Here is a 22385-nt window from a genome sequence, read left to right as displayed (position 1 = left end):
CCGATACCACTTCACGGTAATCCCCTATTTATCTGGTCCCTAACCAAATGTACCTCTTTGTGCGGTTAAAACCTGCTTGTGTATGGGAAGTTAAATACAAAAAAATGGCCATAATGTATAACACCGAGGGAACGACTCAGTAGTGTCCCCCAGCTCAAGAAAGCATATAACAAGGGAGGAGGAAAGGAGACAAGGCAACAATTATAGTTAAAAAATACATTTTTATTAATTAAAAACATATGGAAAAATGTTGTCATAAAACATGTAGTAATCCGGATAGGTCTAACAGATTGTGGAAAACGGGGTGGTTTATGTTGGGGCTAGAAAATACCACACAGAACCAACCAGGTCATAAATATCAGGTAGTTAAAATTTACACACCAACTTAGTAATAATCAGGATTTTGTTGAATGGAGTGGTAAACTAGAAGGGGCATGTGTTGTAGGAAATGAGTATAAACATATACCTGTAGTCAGGCATAGACTAATGATGAGTACTAGATGAGTATATAATTTCATAGTGATTACCTGGTTATGAGAACTGGTGTTTCAAAATAGGTTCAAAGTTGGATAATTGTTAAAAAAAAGCTAAAACAAGATAGTCCTAGTGGATAATGTTCAGTGTTAAGTGATCTAATTCCTACGTATTGTTTTATATGTAGACGGGCAATGCTCTTTGTATAGAAATTCTGCTAATGTATTACTACCCGGTACCACAGTTAATTTCTCTTTATTCATGAAGTTCCAGAGATGCAAAGCGTATGAGTCATTGAAAGTTGACGACCTGTCCCAAACTTCAAAATACTTTCTCCACGCTGGGTAAGGTATAGGGTAAAAGCGCTGGGGATTCAAAAAAGTAATGTTTCCACACATGGCATCTTCAGTACCGATAAATTTTGGTATTTCACAAAACGTCTTTAAAATTTCAGTAAATAGTTGTGGCCCTTGATGACCCCATATTCTGCTATCATAATTCTGAACAAAGTGCACCATACATTTCTGTGTGAAATCATGATGAGTTGACAACCCAAATATACCATTGCTAGAGGACTGAGAAGATTGTGCAGCCAAGAAGTCCTTAATGGGAATGGTTCGTATTGAGATAACGTCTGTATCTAAATAAATGCCACCATGCTTCCAGATCAATGCTAACCTGCAGGCATCAGAGCTGACGTGGGTCCAGTATGACTGCTTTTGTGGAATAATCTGAGAATAAAAGAGAATATATTTAACTGAATGCCATAAAATAATTTTAAGCATTATTTGCAGAAATGTATCTAAGCTTCCCCACAATGAAAGAACATTATGCATAATTGAAAATGTTTCTTTAGTTTTACAGACAGTCCTGAAATTGGACTGAGACTACAGACCTGGCTAATGAACCAGTGTCCTGAAAATCAATTTACCCATCACTAATTGAAAACTATCTCAGAGAACAAGTTTTTGGCTTTCTGACCCAACACTAAAGGGGGCTTTACACGCTACGATATCGTTAATGTTTTATCGTCGGGGTCATGTTGTCAGTGACGCACATCCGGCGTCATTATCGATATCGCACCGTATGATACTTACCAGCGACCTTAAGTGACCTAAAAAATGGTGAAAATCGTTGACCATGGAGAGGTCGTCCCAAAACCAAAAATCGGTAATGGTTGATCGATGTGGTTCATCGCTCCTGCGGCAGCACACATCGCTGTGTGTGACACCGCAGGAGCAAGGAACGTCTCCTTACCTGCCGCCGGCCACAATGCGGAAGGAAGGAGGTGGGCGGGATGTTATGTCCCGCTCATCTCCGCCCCTCCGCTTTGATTGGCAGGCCGCTTAGTGACGTCGCGGTGACGTCGCTGTGATGCCGAACGTCCCTCCCCCTTGAGCGAGGGATTGTTCGGCAGTCACAGCGACGCCACCGACCAGGAAAGTGCGTGTGATGCTGCCGTAGCGATAATGTTCGCTGCGGCAGCGATCACACGATATCGCATCCACGACGGGGGTGGGTGCTTACTCGCTCGATATCGCTAGGAATTGCTAGCGATGTCGTAGCGTGTAAAGCCCACTTTACTCTGGTGAACTACTACCTGATAGAGGTTGCGAGTATTAATAGGGCAAAGACACTGTGGTGACACCACTAGACTGCACCACCTGCTCTAATCAATACATGGCAGGGAGAAGAAAGAGGGCCTTGACACCATTGATGGGAGCAGGATTAATTGAGATTCAGTTAGGGCATGAGAAGACTCAGCTAGAAATTTAGAAAAAGAAACATTAGTATTGTATGGGTGGGCTGAAAGATTAAAAGTACTGTGTGAAGGCACAGAGACAGACCTATTGTAGTTTGGGGACAAAATTAGGATGTGTGAATGTACAAAAGAGAGTATCTTGTATAGATGGGCAGTGAGTTCACAGACCTGCATCTCCTGGCAGAAAACATTTTTTTTGCCAAGAGATGCAAAATTGGGTGATAACATTTTTCCACCATATTAATGCACTCAATCTACATCTCATGGCAAAAAAAATGCATCAAAATCGCATACGATATGATGCAGTAGTGATGCAATTTTATTGCCAGGAGGTATAGATATGGTGCAAGAATATGGTGTTAAAATTTCATCACCAACTTTGCATCTCTGGCCAAAAAATGCATGAAATCTGAGACATTTCAGCACCAAATTTGCACCTCCTGACAGAAAACTGCATTGAAACAATATCAAAACTGTTGTTTTATTTTGCATTATTGGGCCAAGAGATGCTTATTTGGTAATATTTTTACACAATATTCATGTAACCAATCTACACCTCCTGGCAAAAAAAAGCAACAAAACCACATGTGGTATGATGAGGTAGTGATGCAATTTTTTTGCCAGGAGGTGTAGACTGGATGCAGGAATATGGTGGAAAAATCCAGGACCAAATCTGCATGTCTTGTCAAAAAAAATTCTGTTTTCTCCCAGGAGATGCAGGTCTGTGAACTGAGTAGTCACTAGAGTTGAGCAATGTTCGAGGCTCGAGGTTCGCCAGTTTCATGTTCGAGTGATTTTGGGGGGTGTTCGAGCTCGAGCTCGAACTCAAGCTTTTTGCTAAAAGCTCAACAGTTCGAGTTACGTTTGAGAACGGTTCGATCACCAAAAAGCCTAGCTAGTTACTAGCTGGCTTTTCACTGTAATAGTGTGAGTCACTGTGAATCACGCTATTATCAAATTTCAGCGTATAGTGTGCGGGGGGACGGGGTTTAGATTAGTGCTGCTGAGTGCTGAGAGAATGCCGATCGTCATTTTTTTTTTCCCTAACCGCGCGTGCAGTGGGGCGGGCCTGGATGTCAGCCAATCACAGACACACACTTTCTGGGCACAAGACAGGACACAGCATCTGACTCCCTGCGATATAGATGTGCTTTGGCGCTTGGAACCCTTGTGTCCTTGCAGGTTGAGTTTATCCCTGGAGCGGCTACTGGTAAATAGTACACCTGGCCACTATATGGAACGCTTTTGAAAGGACCTTTTTTCCACAGGACTGTAAACTTCTGAGATTGTGCATATTAATAACCTAAGTGAGAAAGAAACTGGACCTATATATTATCTACACGGCTGTACATCTCTGATATTGTGTACACTGATGCAACACTACCAATTTACGAAACCGGACCTATTTATTATTATATATAGGTGCTCCTGTTGCCCTTATCTGACCTTTATATGGAAAGTAGTCCACCCATAAGCCTATGAAAATAAGGGTCTATCCATCTATTAATGGAAACATCTGCTGTCAAATAGATTTACAATTTGGGACAACAAGAGACAAGTTTCTGAATGGGAAGACTTGTTAGCATACAGCGAGATCAAAACCTAGACTGTACGGTGTACTGAGAGGCTATTGCTGTGGACTTAGTACCTACCCCATTGACAACTATTATTGTCATGTGTGTTTTATTTACCCCTGATGATCCCCCAGCATTGCGTTAGGTGGGGGAAAAACGCGTCGGGAGAGCGTGGGGTGACAGCTACTTTAGCGGGTCTCCTACAGCTCCACCTAACAACTACCATCTAATTCTGACTAAAGCATTTAGTCTAGTCAGAAACCAAAATCCATAACGCTATTGTGTTTTAAGTTTGTATTTACTTCACTTTATCACCTGGTTTTGGTGGTGGACACCCCTTGGTTAGAGATAGGGACAGGGAGGGACAGCCACCCGGAACGGGGAGTGTCCCTCAAATTACGACACCCTCCGTCGATAGGAAGGGCCAATAAAGGCTATGAGATTAGTGATCTGACGTATCTTTGACTACCTACCTATCGCTATTTTTCCTCCCGCTGAAACTATCTTTTTCCAATATTCACTGGCACTGTTTTGTCCTTCATGTTCGTTGAAGAGAGACATTGTAAGTGCTATTTTAGATTTTGTTAAATAAAATATTTAATTTTAGAGGTATTATTTCTGTGGTCCTTTGCTATATCATACCTCGATACCACATTTCTTTGTGGTTCTACCCCAATCACAGACACACACACAGCTAAGTGGATTTTTTCCAGACAAGCAAGGGCATGTGTCATAGGCTGTGTATATCACATGTCCTTGCCTTATAAGACCCCGCCATTTTTCTCTTCGCCGCCATTATCTGTCTTCTGCGTGTGGGTGACAGTCACCGCTCCCGCTGCTTCTGCTCCTGCAGTGTGCGTTATAGAGATACAGTGAAATCTACACAGCGCTTTAGGGATTAGGGACTGCTGGTTATTTTAGCCATTTTCAGGGCTGATTTACAGGCGCTCATAGCCATAGCTGCTAGGCAGGTCCGTGCAAATGCTGTGTAGGCCTTTAGATAACAGCGTCTGCCTACCTCAGCTCAGGAAATTCCTTGCTGCATTTTTTCATTAGCAGGGATAGAAAGTGAGGCTTCATTTGCTGTCCACTGACCCACAGCACCCGGGCATTGTACCCACCTGTCCATTGTTGCCACGCTATTTTATTTGCCCAAAGAGCTGACACTTTTTGTGCCATCCTAAAAGTTTCTGGAATACTAACTTAGTGTTCCTTTGCTGTCCACTGACCCACAGCACCCCCCAGCACTCTACCCACCTGACCATTTTTGCCACGCTATTTTATTTGCCCAATGAGCTGATTGCCTCCCATTGTTTTCTTTGGGGTTCGAGAGGTTTGTCGAATGGCTCGCCGAACCGAACTCGAACGCGGCCTCCATTTGACGAACCGAGCCGAACTCGAGCCTCCAGAGGTTCGCTCATCTCTAGTCGGCAGTGATGCCCAGAAGCTTTGTGACTCAGATTCAGGCCCTGATGACCAAGTTTCTAAGCATAATGTAGACCCTCATTCCCAAACTGTAACACCTGTTGGTGGAGACAATGAGGAACATACTGATGACTATAGATGAGCGAACCGGTCGCGGTTTGGCTCGAGCTTGGTTCGTCAAACGAAGGTCGCGTTCGAGTTCGGTTTGGCAAACTGGTTCGGTGAACCACTCGGACCCCATAGAAAACAATGGGAGGCAATCACTAACACATAAAAACACCTAGAAAACACCATTAAAGGTGTCCAAAAGGTGACAAACAACTCACAACATAACACAAACACATGAGAAAGCGACAAGGACATAAACTCATGCGAAAACAAAAGAGCTGGACAAAGAAAAAGAGGAGACACAGATATGGGTATATACAAGGGAACGTCCATGCCATTACTGTGCAACTTGAGCCCTGCTCATTTTAGGCTTCCAATCTGGATAAATTGCCTGAGCTCGCCACGTATGCCTTGGGGATCTTGTCGTGTCCCGCAGCCAGCGTTCTCTCGGAACCTGTCTTCAGTGCTGCTGGGGGTATGCTGACAGATAAGCACATGCATCTGTCCACTGACAATGTGGACATACTAACGTTCAACAAAATGAGGAAGTCATGGGTCACAGAGGACTTTTCTTCCCCTGGGTCATCCAGGGGAGGTGAAAGGCACGTGTATTTTTGAGAGTGCTTCATGCAAAGCATCTTTTTCATCTTGAAAATAGGGGTCAACTGATGCCAGTCAAGTAAGGTGTGTGTGGCCCAATTAGTGGAAACGAGGGAGACTGTGGTTGGAGTCCCCTCTCATTTAAAAAAAAAACCAAGATGAACAAGTCATGGCTCTCAGAGGACTTTTCTTCCTCCTGGTCATCCAGGGGAGGCGAAAGGCACGCGTATTTTCGAGAGTGCTTCATGCCAAGCATCTTTTTCATTTTGAAAAAGGGGGTCAACTGATGCCAGTAAAGTGGGGTGTGTGTGGTTCAATTAGTGGAAACAAGGGAGACTGTGGTTGGAGTCCCCTTGCTGTGTTTTGCATGATTTTCGAAGGGCATGACATGCCTAAGAGGTTGAGTTTCAGCATCTGCAACTTGTTGGCTACAGAAAAGCTGCCTTTACACCCTTTTGAGACCGAGGATTTTCGAGACCTTATGCCCATTGCAGTGCCCCAAGAGCTGATGGCCAGTCGCCACTCCTTCTCCAAGAAAGGCGTGCCCGCGCTACCTCAGCAGGTCGCACACAACATCACCGATTCCTTGAGAAACTCTGTGTGTGACAGGGTGCATTTCACAACAGATACTTGGACCAGTAAGCATGGACAGGAGAGTTACATGTTGCTGAATGGGCACTGAGTAACTATGGTGAGAGATGGAGAAGGGACTACTGTACAAGTCTTGCCGTCCCCACGAGTTGTGTGTCAATCCTTCCTCTGTATGTACATGTTCCTCCACTGCTTCTGCCTCCTCAACCTCGTGTGGGTCCTCCACCTCGGCCCAAACCCTGTGTGGTCAGGCCACCCTTCCTTGTAACTGTGCCCAAGGAATCCCACACACCTCCTTACTATGCTGGCAGCAGAGCTCAACAGCATGATGCGGTCGAATCTTTACTTAGAAATGTCTGGGAAATGTGAGTCACACCGCTGAGGAGTTGTGGACGGTAAGCTCTGGAGAGTGAGACCGAGTTTCATCAATGGTTGTCTCCACTCAACCAGCAGCCAGGGAAGGCCAGGTGCGACAATGATGCAAGCCAATCTGCGGCCCTTCCTCAGGGCAATGTGACACACGTGCCTTGTATGGCTCACGTGTTGAACCTGGTTGTCCAGCAATTTTTAAACCACTATCCCGGCCTACATGGCCTTCTGCAGAGGGCATGGTGTAACGCCTGCCTGGATCGACACACTCAGATGGGCTGTAAAGGATAGGCTAGAGGTAAGCCACTCACCAAGCTGGACCCCCAGAACCCTGAAACCCTTTAACCCCTATACAGTGATTTGGAATTACACAGGGTCCAAGTTGATTAATACCTGTGGAAGGCTGCAGATCCAGAGAATAGTAGTCATGCAGGGTCAAAACATTAATTGAGGAAGAGGAACAGAATGGGATGGCCAGGACTTAATCAGAAAACAAGCAGAGGTGAAATGCGGATCGGCCAACGAGGTACATAAACAGCAAGCAGGAAAAGTAGTCAGGTAACAAGCATACAAAATCATAAAACTGAACTGGGGGTAACAGTAACAAAAGGTTCATAGCTTTGTCTGGCAGTGGTCTGCAGACAGGATGGGCCTAAAAAAGGTTGTAGTGTATTCCCATTGGTTGTAGGTGGATGATGGTACTTCATCTGTGAGATACCCACCACCTACATTCAGCCTGTGGTTCTGCATCTCTCAAGGTAACGCAGCCCAGTGGGTGACCATAACCTGTGTCCACCTGCGCGGCTGGCATCGACTCCTTTCCCATCATCAGCACGATGCACAAAAGGAACACGCTGTCACCTGGCGACCGGAGTACAAATTGATTGAGCAGACTCCGGTGGTGACTTAACAGCCGTGTGCAGCAATGATGAAACCTGGCTGCGGGCCTTCATCAGGGCAATGTGACACACGTGCCTTGTATGGCTCACGTGTTGAATCTGATTCTCCAGCAATTTTTAAACCACCGTCCTGGCCTACATGGCCTTGTGCAGCGGGCACGCCTGCTATGTGCTCACTTCTATTGTTCGCACCCAGTAGCTCAACAACTTTCATCGCTCCAGAAGTCTTTTGGTCTGGCGGATCAACGCATGAAATCCGATGTGCCGACATGCCGGAATTTGAATCTGCACATGTTGCAGCGTCTGTGGCAGCACCGCAGAGCCCTGCTGAAATACGTTATGACGTATACCCTGGGCTAACTTGATCCATAGGTGGTGCAGATCAAGCTCCTGGAGTGGTGTCAGATCAAGGACCTATGCACCCTTTTACACAGTTTACAAATGTTGACGAAGATGTTTAGCACTGGCGATGCCATTCTCAGCGTGACAATTCTGGTCATCTACATGATAGAGCACACTGTAAGCATTATTCGGAGTCAGGTGTTGGGACAAGAGGAAGAGGAGGAAGTACAGGAGGAGTCATATGCGGAAGGGATAACAAGATCTACAAGGTCCAGATGGTCAGCGGCACCTAGGCGGCAGTCATGGGACGGTGGGGGAGAGGGATTAACAAGGGCACATAGAATCAGCAAAACTATTCAGGAAGGTGCAAGAGCCCATGAAGATATGGAGGACGAACTGGCGATGGGCATGGAAGACTCAACAGATGAGTGAGAGCTTGCTCACATTTCGGTTGTGCGAGGTTGGGGGCAGAGGTCAGAGAAAGCAGGCACAATTTTCACCTCTCCGCCACCAACACAGAAAGGACTTGGTCTTCCTGGATGCACAAGACACATGAGCGCCTTCTTGCTGGACTACCTACAACATGACCCTCGGATTGTACAAATTCGAAGTAATGCTGACTACTGGGTTGCCACACTGTTAGATCCCCGGTACAACACAAAATTTTGCAAAATAATTCCGGCCATAGAAAGGGACGCACGTATGCAGGAGTATCAGCAGAAGGTAGTACGCAATCTTAGATTTGCTTTTCCACTAAACACCAGTGCTGCACAGAGTGAATCTCAACGCTTTGTCATGGATAGGAGGAAATGGTCTTTTACTTGTCCACATCCGAGGGACCGAGGGCTGGCTGCTGTGCTGAGACGGCGCTGAGTACGGTGTCCCCGCAGAGTTGCACTTTTGGGCATATACAAAATGAGTTGAAAAAGGACAGATGCTGGTGGAAAGGGTAACAGGTGTGTTGGAAAGAGTAAAAACGTTTGTGTCCATGGGTTTGGTGGTTAAGCAACAGTAACATTTGCTGAAGAAACACCATCTGTTATGGTGGGAATGGCAGATTTGGATAAGGTGGTATATACTATGTTAGCGCTATATAAAAAAAATTAAGAAGAAAAGAAAGAGAAAGGTATATATCCCCATCGCCAGTCGGTGTCCACCATGCTCCCAGATGGAAAAGAAGATGCTGGCAACTGGAAGGTTAGGTGGAGGATACAGAGCTGAGTGGCTATGAAACTAATAGTAGCCTGAACTGAGTTAGACGCCACTCGGATCTGGAGAGTGGGAGCCCTGTTAGCGTCACAGGGTCCACACGCCCATCCAGCCCAGGAACTCCCTGTTAACAACACAGGGGATATTGGGTACGCTGTCCGTGTGCATTGGGGCCACACCTGTGGACAGCAGGCGAATCAGCAGCAGCAGGCCTGCTAATGCCACTGGGCTGCACTAGCAGGACTGGTAGGACAGGAGCTGGTCTTTACCATTCTGCGTTACCAACTGTGGTGGCGGCCTGCATCGACGCCCTATCCCTGTCTACCTCTGGACTAAAGCCGCAACGGGTTTAACACATGGAGGTGTGCTGTTTCGGAGCATAATATAAGACTGCACACCTCCTTGTTGGCTCCAGCCCCTTTTATAACCTGGGTCCGCCCCAAACCAGGGTGGACCACAATGCACCTCCTGGACACAAAAGTAGAGTGACACGTCATGAGTGGCATAACTAGCGTCCTATTCAGAACCGCCACTTCAATAATGACCTGTTACATCTCGTGGCTCTCCTGAGGCAGTCTCCCATTCCTTGCCTGCCACGAGCACTCCGGCTCAGCAGCGCCGAAGGTCTGCCAGACTGCGCAGTGTGCAGGAGATACCTTCTCAGAGAGGCAGCAGAAGGGTGACACCTAGTGGTTCTCCTGTTACAAGGAGTGAAGCGGTCTCCCATTCCTGGCCTGCCGCAGACTCTCCTGCTCAGCGGCCCCAAAGGTCTGCGAGGCTGCGCAATGTGCAGAGCTTTACTGCTCAGGGAAGCAGTGAGATTCCCGTTATCTCTGCACATTGTGAGACCGAGGATCCCGCCTCTATTTCCCAGAGGCAGGAGGGTGAGCATGTGCAATGCGTGGTGGGTCCTGATTCGCTCACTAACGTCACACGGCTTGATGACAAGGCTGGTGACGTGGTGAATCCTGACTGGCCAGGCTGGGACGTCGTGGACCCTGATTGGGTCAAGTCCGTCATCTCCGCCTCGCGCCCGCCCTCGGGTGGAGCTGCACCTCCTTAAAAGCTCCCCCTGCCATCATGGCGGCGCGCGACCGTCCTTCTATGTTTGGATGTCTGGCAGCGTGCTGCCACGCCACTGCTCAGGCATTACTGTCTCTTGTGGGCTTGGCCCTTGCTGCTCCGGCAGTACCTCGTTTGCAGGCCGTGTTCCTGCCTTGCTGCTCCGGCAGTACCCCCGTCAACAGGCCGTGTTCCTGTCCCAGGTGAGCTCCTCAAGTCTCCATTGGACTCACCTGGTTATTGAAAGCACACGTGCGTGGGCACCTCTGTGCTACCCTCGTGCCATATTCTCGTGACTTCCACTGGCACACGTGCGTGGGCACCTCTGTGCTTCCCCGTGCAACAGGTACACCGAGCCGTGAGATCTGTGCCATACAACCCTCACGGGTTAGGGCAGATCGGTGTACATAGATCGTCTGTGACATTCCAGACGATCGCTAGCAGCAACCCGCTCACTCTTCACCCACCATAGCAGCGGTCCCTTACACCGCACAGTTGACCTTGACCGGCGGAAGCAGTCCATTTCCCATCTTGGCACGCTTCCCCGGGTCCCCCTCGTAACAATGACCTCATGGCTGCCTTTACCCAAACACCTCACCAGTCATCGTCTGACCAACAATAATGAGGTGACAATTCATAGGGGCGGGCCTCTGCAAGCCAGTTGGGAGTGGCCTGGCCACATCGTCAGGACACCTGATGCCCTGTGGTCTAAATGGGCCCCCCACATCAGGGACAGGGCCAAAGAGTTCATTACCCGACCTAGCCTCTGATGCAGAAAGTACCTGAGCATGCTCAGTAGCATGAAATACAGTCTCCGAAAAAAGACTATCCGCTTCAGCATGCTGTCTAGGCACAACACAGGACTTAGACCCGGCACGGAGTGCAAGTACCTGTGCAAAGAGGCTTTTTGCACTAAGTGTGAAGCCCCAAAGGTGTTGTGTCGGTGCGTTACCTTCAGGGACTCCACGTGGAGGAACAGTCTGGTCACAGGTAGGTTGCTTCTTTATATGTAGTTTCATGACGCCACTCTCGGTATTGCGGTCAGTGGGGACCGCCACTGCAGTGTAAGGGGACACCTGGGGCTGATGTTGGGTGCAGCTAGTTGTAGTGGCCTCCCGAGAGTGAGGCAAGCCCCAGGGCTCTGTGTAAGTGTGCAGAACCGCAGGTCGTAGAATGACTCAGGCACAGTCCACATGAGCATGCGCTGTAGCCCGAAATGAAGACTTAGCCTCAGGAATGGCACAGTCAGGCTGAGCATACTCAGTAGGCGAAACACTGGAGTTAGGCTGCGGCTGGGGTAAATCGGCACACGCATGCGCACTAGCCACCACTCCACACTTAGATGTGGAGGAGAAAGCAGGCAGCTGGACAACCTGAGGCACAGCCCTAAATGGCAGCTAACGCCTGGGCGCAACTGAAACCGCAGCAGGTTGCTTGCGTTTATGGCGGCACCGATTCGTAACAACAAATAACAGCCAAAATAACAGGTGTACTTCTTTCCGTGGATAATCTGATATGATCCTTTTTTCATGGACACGACCATCGCTAACAAATGTAGATGAAGCACCAAAACAGCAGCTGCTTTAATGGATCTCAAGTGCACCATAATGTGGCCTCTCCTCCACCTCAAGTTCAATATCACAAATACTCCATTCCACTGTGGTGTTAACCCAATCGCACTTGCTTCATCACAGCTCTCACGTTTCCACCAGCCCTGCTGAGTATGGGGTAACAGAGATGGTTGAGTCTGCAGAGCTGTTCAGTCACACTATAGCCTGTGAATCAGAGGTTTGCTCAAAAGCTGCAGTGAGTACAGACAAAAAAGTTATTATTATTTATTTATAGAGCACCATTGATTCCATAGTGCTGTACATGAGAAGGGGGTTACATACACAATACATATACAAGTAACAATAGACAGACTGGTACAGAGGGAAGAGGGCCCAGCCCTTGCGGGATTACATTGTAAAGTATTTTGGGGAGGAGACAGTAGGTGGGGTGTAGGTTGGGCGGCAGCTCCACATGGTGGTGGGGTCATTGAAGGTTATAGTCATTTCTGAACAGATGAGTTTTCAGGTTCCGTTTGAAGCTTGCAGGTGTAGCAGATAATCTGACGTGTTGAGGCAGCGAGTTCCAGGAGACAGGGGAAATGATCTGCACAGATGGCCAGAAGCTTTGTGAGTCGGAACCAGGCCCCGATGAAGAAGGTGCTGAGCATAATGTACACCCTCATTTCCAAACCGTACATCATCCTGGTGGAGACAATGGGAAACATGATGAGGAGATTCAGATGAATGAAAACACACAGGGTAATGATGAGTTTGGAGACCCCACTTACTGTCAAACCAAAGTCAGCCAGTCAATGACGTCAGCAGCAGAGGAGGTGGAGGAGGATGCTACTGACGATGAGTTTACGTTGTGTCTTCCTGGACAGAGACAAAGTACTGGAAGCACGTCAACAACTGAATCCTTGGACACAACTCTGCCTCTGAGCATAAATCATGTTGGCTATGCATGTCGCATAGGCTGTAAGCCTTGCCTAGCCTGGGACTTTTTGGACATAGCAAAGGATCACCCAAGTCATGTAATCTGTAACAATCTCTAAGTAGAAGACAAAAACTCACAACTTTGAGTACTTCCACCATGAAGTGTCACATGGATATGAATTGATAGCATGAGGATGTATTGCTCAGCTTTAGCCACTGTCAATGCAACATGCTTATTTACCGTTCATTGCATGCATTGTTGCAGACTACACACAAGGGGCTGCTATTTTTTTGGATCTGCCTTTGTCTGTTTCGTTACTATAGCAATAGCAAAACGGTCTTCGGGTGAGGACTTGGAGATGCTGTCTATGAACAGAAGGAAAAGCTAAAGGTGTGTATTACAGCAAGGAGCCACCGCGGAAACACTTTGTTCAATTGTGAGGGGAGTCATGTTGGAGTTTGGTGAGGAGGACCGTAACGCCAGTGAGCAGCATTCTGTGCCACAGACCAACATTCTTCCGGTGCTGTCTATACTGCTTAACATGAGAGGAGCGTAAAGTCTGTATTTATGGCAACTGGACATCACAGTACCCGGGTACGGTAGGTTGTGCCCAGACAGTAATGCGTGCACGCAACACTTTGTTTTATTAGCAAAACACATATCTGTTCTGGGTAGGCCGACTATATAGACAATAAGACTTGCTGCCTCTGCACTGTCAAATTGTCACGTACAGTTTAAATAATAGAGGGACAGCGACACATATTTTCATTGAGTGTTGCTTTTCAAGATTTCCATGACTATGTTGCAGAGCTGTGTGGTTTTCATTCACACTGTTATCATCTGCCTTATCTGTGAGGCTTCAGCTAACAAGGGTATTCGGGGGGGTAATGTGTTTTGTCTACATTTAGGTTGATAACTTTGAAGGTCTTGTGATGCGCCACTGGTAAGTCGTGTTCGCACACACACACACACACACACACACACACACAAAAACACAATTACTGCTGCTACGTAGAGGGATTAGCAGGTAGTAGGCAACTGAATAGATTGTTCTATTATTTCAATTTTATGCATGGTTCTTATTGTTTGTTTTGGGAAAGTTAAACAATCATTTATCAACCCAACTGCCTAGAGTGCTTTTCCTGTTGCATGGTTTTGCTGCATACTGGAGAGTCCACCAAGTACAAGACTTAAAATGAAGCATAATTCGCAATGGGAATTTCACTGTGCTACAATTCGGCCTAGCGGGGCTGTGCGACCACCGCCTGCCCCATCAAGTGCACCTGCGTGCTCTTCATCCTCTGTGACTGTGGGGACAGCAGTCACACATGCTTTTTCACACTGAACTTCCACCCCGTTACCCGTAAGCGGGAGTGTGATTGTCAGGTCGTCACTTGTTTTGGAAGTGGAAACAGATGATATTGTTGAGCTGTCAGACATCGGGAGAACCACCATTGGATGAACGCAACATTATATCCACGCCTGCACCTTCGTCAAAGATTGGCTGGACTACCTGCAGTTAATAATTGCGTTCCACAAATGGAAAGGAGTGTAGAATGCACATGTGTTGCACCTTGCTTGGCAGCAAAGGAACACTAACTTAGTATTGCAGACAATTTTAGGATGGCAGAAAAAGAGTCAGCTCTTTGGGCAAATTAAATAGCATGGCAAAAGTGGGCAAGTAAGTACAGTGTTCTGTGGGTACCAGGACAGTAAAGGAAGCCTCACTTTCTATCCCTCCTAATGATGAAATGCAGCAAGGAATTCCCTGAGTTTGCTATGAAATTTGCATAGCAAAATGTGCAGGAGGGGAGAATGCAGAGGTGGTGGGACTTGCTTGGCACCAGTGGCACAATAATGGAGTACAGCAGCCACTTTTTGGATGCCACTAAGTTTCAGCATTTTTTGCTATTATAATAGCTTAGTAAAAATGAGCAGGCGGGTGTATTGCAGAGGTGCTGGAAATTGCTTGGCACCAGAGGGACACAAATGGAGTACACCAGCCACTTTTTGGATGCCACTAAGTTTCCTCAGTGTTTGTTATTATAATAGCTTAGTAAAAATGAGCAGGAGGGTGCAATGCAGAAGTGCTGGAAATTGCTTGGCACCAGAAGGACACAAATGGAGTACAACAGCCACTTTTTGGATGCCACTAAGTTTCAGCATTTTTTGCTATTATAATAGCTTAGTAAAAATGAGCAGGAGGGTGTATTGCAGAGGTGCTGGAAATTGCTTGGCACCAGTGGGACACTAATGGAGTACAACAGCCACTTTTTGGATACCACTAAGTTTCCTCAGTGTTTGTTATTATAATAGCATAGTAAAAATGAGCAGGAGGGTGCAATGCAGAGGTGCTGGAAATTGCTTGGCACCAGAGGGACACAAATGGAGTACACCAGCCCCTTTTTGGATGCCACTAAGTTTCAGCAGTTTTTGCTATTATAATAGCTTATTAAAAATGAGCAGGAGGGTGTAATGCAGAGGTGCTGGAAATTGCTTGGCACCAGTGGGGCACTAATGGAGTACAACAGACACTTTTTGGATGGCACTAACTGGCAGCACTTTTTTAAATTAAAATGGCTTTGCAAAAATGTGCAGGAGGGGAGAATGCAGAGGTGGTGGGACTTGCTTGGCACAAGTGGCACAATAATGGAGTACAACAGCCACTTTTTGGATGGCACTAACTGGCAGCACTCTTTTAAATTAAAATGGCTTTGCAAAAAAGTGCAGGAGAGTAGAATGCAGAGGTGGTGGGACTTGCTTGGCACAAGTAGCACAATAATGGAGTACAACAGCCACTTTTTGGATGCCACTAACTGGCAGTGTGGCACCCCAGGATCTGGTTGCCACAACAGCATTGCCCCTCCAAAGGGTTAATGCTGAGCCTGGAGGTAATTGGGGAAGTCCATTGGCCAGTAGGTACCAACATCCAACGCCGTTCCTCTCTCAGGCCAGCAGAGGGAGCTCTAAACCTGGAGTTCCAGGGAGCACTTCCTTAAGTCTGACCTGAGGGAAGAGTTAGTGTTCAGTCTGTTAGGGAAGTTTGGAGAGAGAGGACGTGGAGTAGTGCAGTCTTGTGAGCTGGGATTGGAGCTAGGTTAGCTCAACCCAGGAAAGCAAGAGCTGTAAAGAGGCACAGAAGAAGAATTAGACATCGGAGTCTGTGGTTGCCAGGGTGTAAACCCTTTCCTGGTAGCCGAATCCAAAGGGCAGGAGGACTGCAAGTCTCCTGACCCCAAAACCATCCGAAGGTGCAGCTGCATCACCAGGGCCCGCTGTGGACCCCCGCAGGGGAGCATCAGAGAGGGCCTGCGCAGCCTATCCTAGGAGAAAGGGATGAACCACCGGTCCCAGCAGCAAGAGGGCCATTGCTAAACTCAAAGTGCAGGGTCCTGTAGAAGTGAAGGACGAACAGGGAGTAGATCTCAATACTCGACTGGTCAAGAAGATCACCACAGTTACTTTCAGGCCGACCGGATCCCCTTCACCACCTGTGATGGTCTCCCAGGACTGGACTGTTTTTCCAAGTAAAAGTAAAGAAGGTAAAGAGACTGTCGTTTGTGTCGGTTCTTTTCACTGTCCTGAGTAGCCCTGCACCCTTTCCCAGCACCATAAACTGTAATAAGCACCAACGGTTGCCCCGGGGCACCGCTCCACCTGTGGGGAGCAAGACCACCCAAGCTGCCATTCCACCAGCCCCGGAGGCCCCATACAGCAGCGTGGTGTCACGAATACAAACTTTAATAATCACCACCCCCACTGAAGCCATATTAGTTGACCCCGCCAGGGTCACGGAGTCGTGCCCCACCACCACTGACTACCCCCGGACTAGTCCAGCCCAACACCGGGTGTCCCAAAGCCCTGGGGTGGGCGAGTTAACCTTGGTTTCACAAATAGGATCTCGTGCCCAGTCCCACCGGGTACTGTGCGCCTTGAAGAATTGCATTTAATAAGACTGTGATTAACTTGTGTGAAAAAGCTGCCGCCACCATTAGCTTGCTGAGCGCAGGAAGAAAGAGGGTGTGCCCGAAAAAGAGCGCGAAGAAAGCGCGCCAGCAGAGCGAAGGTTCGTTAACCCCGCGCGACTCTGAGGAGATTTTGAAAAGGGAGCGAAGCCTGGTAAGGTCTACTAAGGGGGAAAGAAGATGTCCGACACAGAGGGAGAACAGGGGGCTGCTATAGCCTAAGACGCAGCAGCATCGGCCAATGTGATCCCAGTCGCCGTCGCCCCAGCAACTCCCTTAGCACCTGGAGAACAGGTCCTCAAGAAAAAGTGGAGAATGCACAAATTAGATGACCAGTGGGAAAATGAGCCCTACACAATTATTCCCTCAAATTTTGACAGCAGCAAAGTATGCCTAATAAGTAAAGATGGAGGCAAAACATATCAAGTAGTTTCAAGAGATCGTCTGAAGGTATGCCTTGAACGGTGTAAAATCCAAGAAAAAGTTCAAGAAAGTCCCCAACTTCAAGAAAAAGAGGAAGATATGATCCAAACAATACTCGGAAAATTTCCCAAAACATGGACCCAAATAAATAAGGCTATAGTGGTACCAGTATTGACATTCCCGCAAGTAGTCATACCAGCAGCAGAAGAAGTTCCAGATCCACCTGAAGAACTATCAGTCCCAACACAAGATGTCACGCCAGCAGTGGAACAGGAGAATCAACCCCCTGCCAGTGGTGAACCTGTCATACCCTTGGCGAATCTCAGACCCCGTAGGCAACAATCACGCATACCTATCAGGGTTAGGCCTACCAGTAACACTGAGGTAGCAGACACCCCAAGTAGTCAGGAACAAATACAGGTACTACGCAGGTCCCAACGTAGCACCCGGGGACAGCCCCCTCCAAAGTATAGAGATTAGAAAGAAAAAGTACTAATCAGAGTGTATATAGTTATGTGAACATGTCTTGTATAACATGCTTTTTGTTTTAGGTGATTAAGTATATGGAAAACTGGGTCACTTGACTATGGGTGGCCAAAACTTTATTGTTTATAGTTAGCACCAGTGTGCTCAACACCCCAGAAGAAAAACCCGTCCGGCGTGCATACATTGAGGTCATCAATGCTCTGACGCACGCCCAGAGCCTACGTTGGGGGTTTTATCGCGGCGGGTCCCCCATGGAGCAGTGTAATGGACACCCGGCAGGGAGCCACACTAGACTCATAATAGTTATTATTTAGGTTTGTAACGTTTAAGTAATGCGCCTCCCATAAAGGGATGAAATGTTAACAAGTTATGTCTTGTTTATGTTTTTCCTCAGTCCGGGAGTACTGGTTTTAACTAAGGGGGAGTGTGGCACCCCAGGATCTGGTTGCCACAACAGCATTGCCCCTCCAAAGGGTTAATGATGAGCCTGGAGGTATTTGGGGAAGTCCATTGGCCAGTAGGTACCAACATCCAACGCCGTTCTTCTCTCAGGCCAGCAGAGGGAGCTCTAAACCTGGAGTTCCAGGGAGCACTTCCTTAAGTCTGACCTGAGGGAGGAGTTAGTGTTCAGTCTGTTAGGAAAGTTTGGAGAGAGAGGACGTGGAGTAGTGCAGTCTTGTGAGCTGGGGTTGGAGCTAGGTTAGCTCAAAGCAGCAAGAGCTGTAAAGAGGCACAGAAGAAGAATTAGACATTAGAGTCTGTGGTTGCCAGGGTGTAAAACCCTTTCCTGGTAGCCGAATCCAAAGGGCAGGAGGACTGCAAGTCTCCTGACCCCAAAACCATCCGAAGGTACAGCTGCATCACCAGGGCCCGGTGTGGACCCCGCAGGGGAGCATCAGAGAGGGCCTGCGCAGCCTATCCTAGGAGAAAGGGATGAACCACCGGTCCCAGCAGCAAGAGGGCCATTGCTAAACTCAAAGTGCAGGGTCCTGTAGAAGTGAAGGACGAACAGGGAGTAGACCTCAATACTCGACTGGCCAAGAAGATCACCCCAATTACTTTCAGGCCGACCGGATCCCCTTCACCACCTGTGACGGTCTCCCAGGACTGGACTGTTTTGCCAAGTAAAAGTAAAGAAGGTAAAGAGACTGTCATTTGTGTCGGTTCTTTTCACTGTCCTGAGTAGCCCTGCACCCTTTCCCAGCACTATAAACTGTAATAAGCACCAACGGTTGCCCCAGGGCACCGCTCCACCTGTGGGGAGCAGGACCACCCAAGCTGCCATTCCACCAGCCCCGGAGGCCCCATACAGCAGCGGCGGCTTAATAGCCGCAAACCACAGGTGGCGTCACGAATACAAACTTTAATAATCACCACCCCCATTGAAGCCATATTAGTTGACCCCGCCAGGGTCACGGAGTCGTGCCCCGCCACCACGGACTACCCTCGGACTAGTCCGGCCTGACACCGGGTGTTCCAAAGTCCTGGGGTGGTCGAGTCAGCAGCACTCTTTTAAATTAAAATGGCTTTGCAAAAATGTGCAGGAGAGAGAATGCAGAGGTGGTGGGACTTGCTTGGCACAAGTGGCACAATAATGGAGTACAACAGCCACTTTTTGGATGCCACTAACTGGTAGCACTCTTTTAAATTAAAATAGCTTTGCAAAAATGTGCAGGAGGGGAGAATGCAAGGTGGTGGGACTTGCTTGGCACATGTGGCACAATAATGGAGTACAACAGCCACTTTTTGGATGGCACTAACTGGCAGCACTCTTAAATTAAAATGGCTTTGCAAAAAATGTGCAGGAGGGGAGAATGCAGAGGTGGTGGGACTTACTTGGCACAAGTAACACAATAATGGAGTACAACAGTCACTTTTTGGATGCCACTAACTGGCAGTACTCTTTTAAATTAAAATGGCTTTGCAAAAATGTGCAGGAGGGGAGAATGCAGAGGTGGTGGGACTTGCTTGGCACAAGTGGCACAATAATGGAGTACAACAGCCACTCTTTGGATGGCACTAACTGGCAGCACTCTGCAATTAAAATGGCTTTGCAAAAATGTGCAGGAGGGTACAGTGGCCAGGTTGTGGGTCAGTGTAGAGGAAAGGAAGCCTCACTTTGTATCCCTCCTAATGGTAAAATGCAGCAAGGAATTCCCTGAGCTTAGCTACACAGTTGCTGTTATCTGAAGCTGTATACAGCATTTCCACGGACCTGACTGTCACCTATGGCTCTGAGCCAGCTGTAATTAGCCCTGAAAAGGGCTGAAATAAACTTCTGTCCCTAATCAGGAGAGTGCTGTGTGTATAGCGTACACAGCAGGACCGGCGACAGGAGCTGCGTGAGCGGTGACTGACACCCAGACGCAGAAGGCATATAATGGCGTACTGAGGGAAAATGACCGTTTTTATAATGCAAGGACGTGTGACATGGACAGCTTATGACACATGCACTTGCTTGTCTGGCAAAAAGTACACTTAGCCTTGTGTTTATCTGGGATTGGCTGACATGCTGGCCCGCCCCACTACATGCGCGCTTAGAAAAAAAAAATGGCGATCGCCATTATCCCAGCAGCAGTGATCTAAACGCGTAGCCCACGCACACTATACGCTGAAATTTGATAATAGTGTGAATCCCAGAGTGACTCACATTATTACAGTGAAAAGCCAGCTAGTAATTAGCTAGGCTTTTTGCTGATAGAACTGTTCTTGAACGTAACTCGAGCTAATGAACTTTTAGCAAAAAGCTCGAGTTCTAGTTCTATCTAGAACACCCCCCAAAATCACTCGAACTGCGAACTGGAGAACCACGAACCATGAACTGCGCTCAACTCTACTGATGACAATGAGATGCAGATACCTGATTGGGATGACAACTGAACTATTCAGTCAGGGCAGGAAGAAGTTAGGTCTGAGGGCGAGGGGAGTGCAAACACAACGCTTGATGATGAAGTTCTAGATCCCACTTACTGTCAACCCACAGTCAGGCACTCGAGGAAGTCACCAGAGGTGGTGGAGGAGGATGCGACTGACGACGAAGTTACCTTGTGCCTTCCTGGACAGAATCTGAGTACTGGAAGCACGTCAACAACTGCATCGTCAGCCAGAACTCTGCCTCTGAGCACAAGTCAGGGTGTCTCTGCAGGTCGCATGGGCTCTAAGCCTTGCCTAGCCTGGTCCTTTTTTGACCATGCAAAGGATCTCCCAAATCATGTGATCTGTAAAATTTGTCGGCAATTTATAAGTAGAGGCCAAAACCTCACCAGTTTGACAACTTCTTCCATGAATCGTCACATGAATAACAAGCATAAGTCCCAGTGGGAAGCTCACCGTGATACAATGCGGGCTAGTGGAGCGGGCCAACCAGCCTCTGCCCCTTCAAGTGCATCCGCACGCTCTTCATCCTTTATGACTGTGGGGACAGCTGTCACACATGTTTTTCCACGCAGACCTTCCAACTCTTTAACCGCAACAGGCAGTTTGCTTGGCAGGTCGTCAGTTGTTTTGGAAGGTGAAACAAATGCTGGTGTACAGCTCTCTCAGACATCAAGAGCACCAACTTTGGATAAAGGCAACATCATGTCTCCGCCTGCACTTTTCTCACAGACCTGCAGTTTTCCAGGGACACCTTACTCCACACCGTCTCCAAACACCAGCCAGATCTCGGTCCCTCAGATGTGGACCAATAAAAGGCCATTTCCTCCGAGCCATGACAAAGCTAGGTTGAAATTCACTCTCTGTAAGTTCTTGGCTACAGAAATGCTGACTTTCCGCCTGGTGGACACAGAGGATTTTCGAGACCTTATGTCAGTCACAGTGCCCCAGTACCAGATGCCCAGTCACCACTACTTCTCAAAGAAAGGTGTGCCTGCGCTACACCAGCATGTTGCACAGAACATCACAGCTTCCTTGAGAAACTCAGTGTGTGATAGGGAGCATTTCACTACCGATACTTGGACAAGTAAGCATGGACAGAGGCATTACATGTCGCTGACTGGGCACTGAGTAACTATGGTGAGAGATGAAGAAGGGTCTGCTGAACAAGTCTTGCCGTCCCCACGACTTGTGCGTCAATCCTCTGTATGTAGAAGTTCCTCCACTGCTTCTGCCTCCTCAACCTCATCCGGGTCCTCCACCTCTGCCCCAAGCCTGCTTGGTCAGGTAACCCGCGTTGTAACTGCACACCATCTTACTATGCTGGCAGCAGAGCTCAACAGCATCAGGTTGTCTTTACCTTTAAATGTCTTGGAAATAAGAGTCATACAGCTGAGGAGTTGTGGTCAGCTCTTGCGAGTGAGTTTAGTAAATGGTTGTCTCCACTCAACCTGCAGCCAGGAAAGGCCGTGTGCGACAATGCTGCAAACCTGGGTGCGGCCATTCGCCGGGGCAAGGTGACACACGTGCCTTGTATGGCTCACGTGTTGAACCTTGTTGTCCAGCAATTTTAACCCACTATCCCGGCCTAGATGGGCTTCTGCACAGGGCACGGTCACTCTCTCCTCACTTCCACTGTTCAACCACCGCAGCTGATTGACTTGCATCACTCCAGAAGTCTTTCGGCCTGCTGGTTCATCGCCTGAAATGCGATGTGCCGACACGCTGGAATTCG

The 22385-nt window shown here is 48.0% G+C and overlaps 1 protein-coding gene across 1 annotated transcript in view; it reads right to left on the bottom strand.

Moving 5' to 3' along the window:
- Positions 1 to 201: 201 nt before the first annotated feature.
- Positions 202 to 22385, bottom strand: part of LOC142296910 (alpha-1,4-N-acetylglucosaminyltransferase-like) — a 226622-nt gene continuing 204438 nt past the window's right edge. Inside the window, exon 3 of the mRNA XM_075341023.1 lies at positions 202 to 1205. Within this exon, the coding sequence (XP_075197138.1) occupies positions 633 to 1205 (573 nt within the window). The 3' untranslated portion in view covers positions 202 to 632. The remainder of the gene's footprint in view (positions 1206 to 22385) is intronic.

The sequence above is a fragment of the Anomaloglossus baeobatrachus genome, chromosome 3 (assembly GCF_048569485.1).
Source record: "Anomaloglossus baeobatrachus isolate aAnoBae1 chromosome 3, aAnoBae1.hap1, whole genome shotgun sequence".
NCBI lineage: Eukaryota > Metazoa > Chordata > Amphibia > Anura > Aromobatidae > Anomaloglossus > Anomaloglossus baeobatrachus.
Note: the sequence above shows the minus strand (reverse complement) of the source record. Positions and strands in the feature narration are given on the sequence as shown.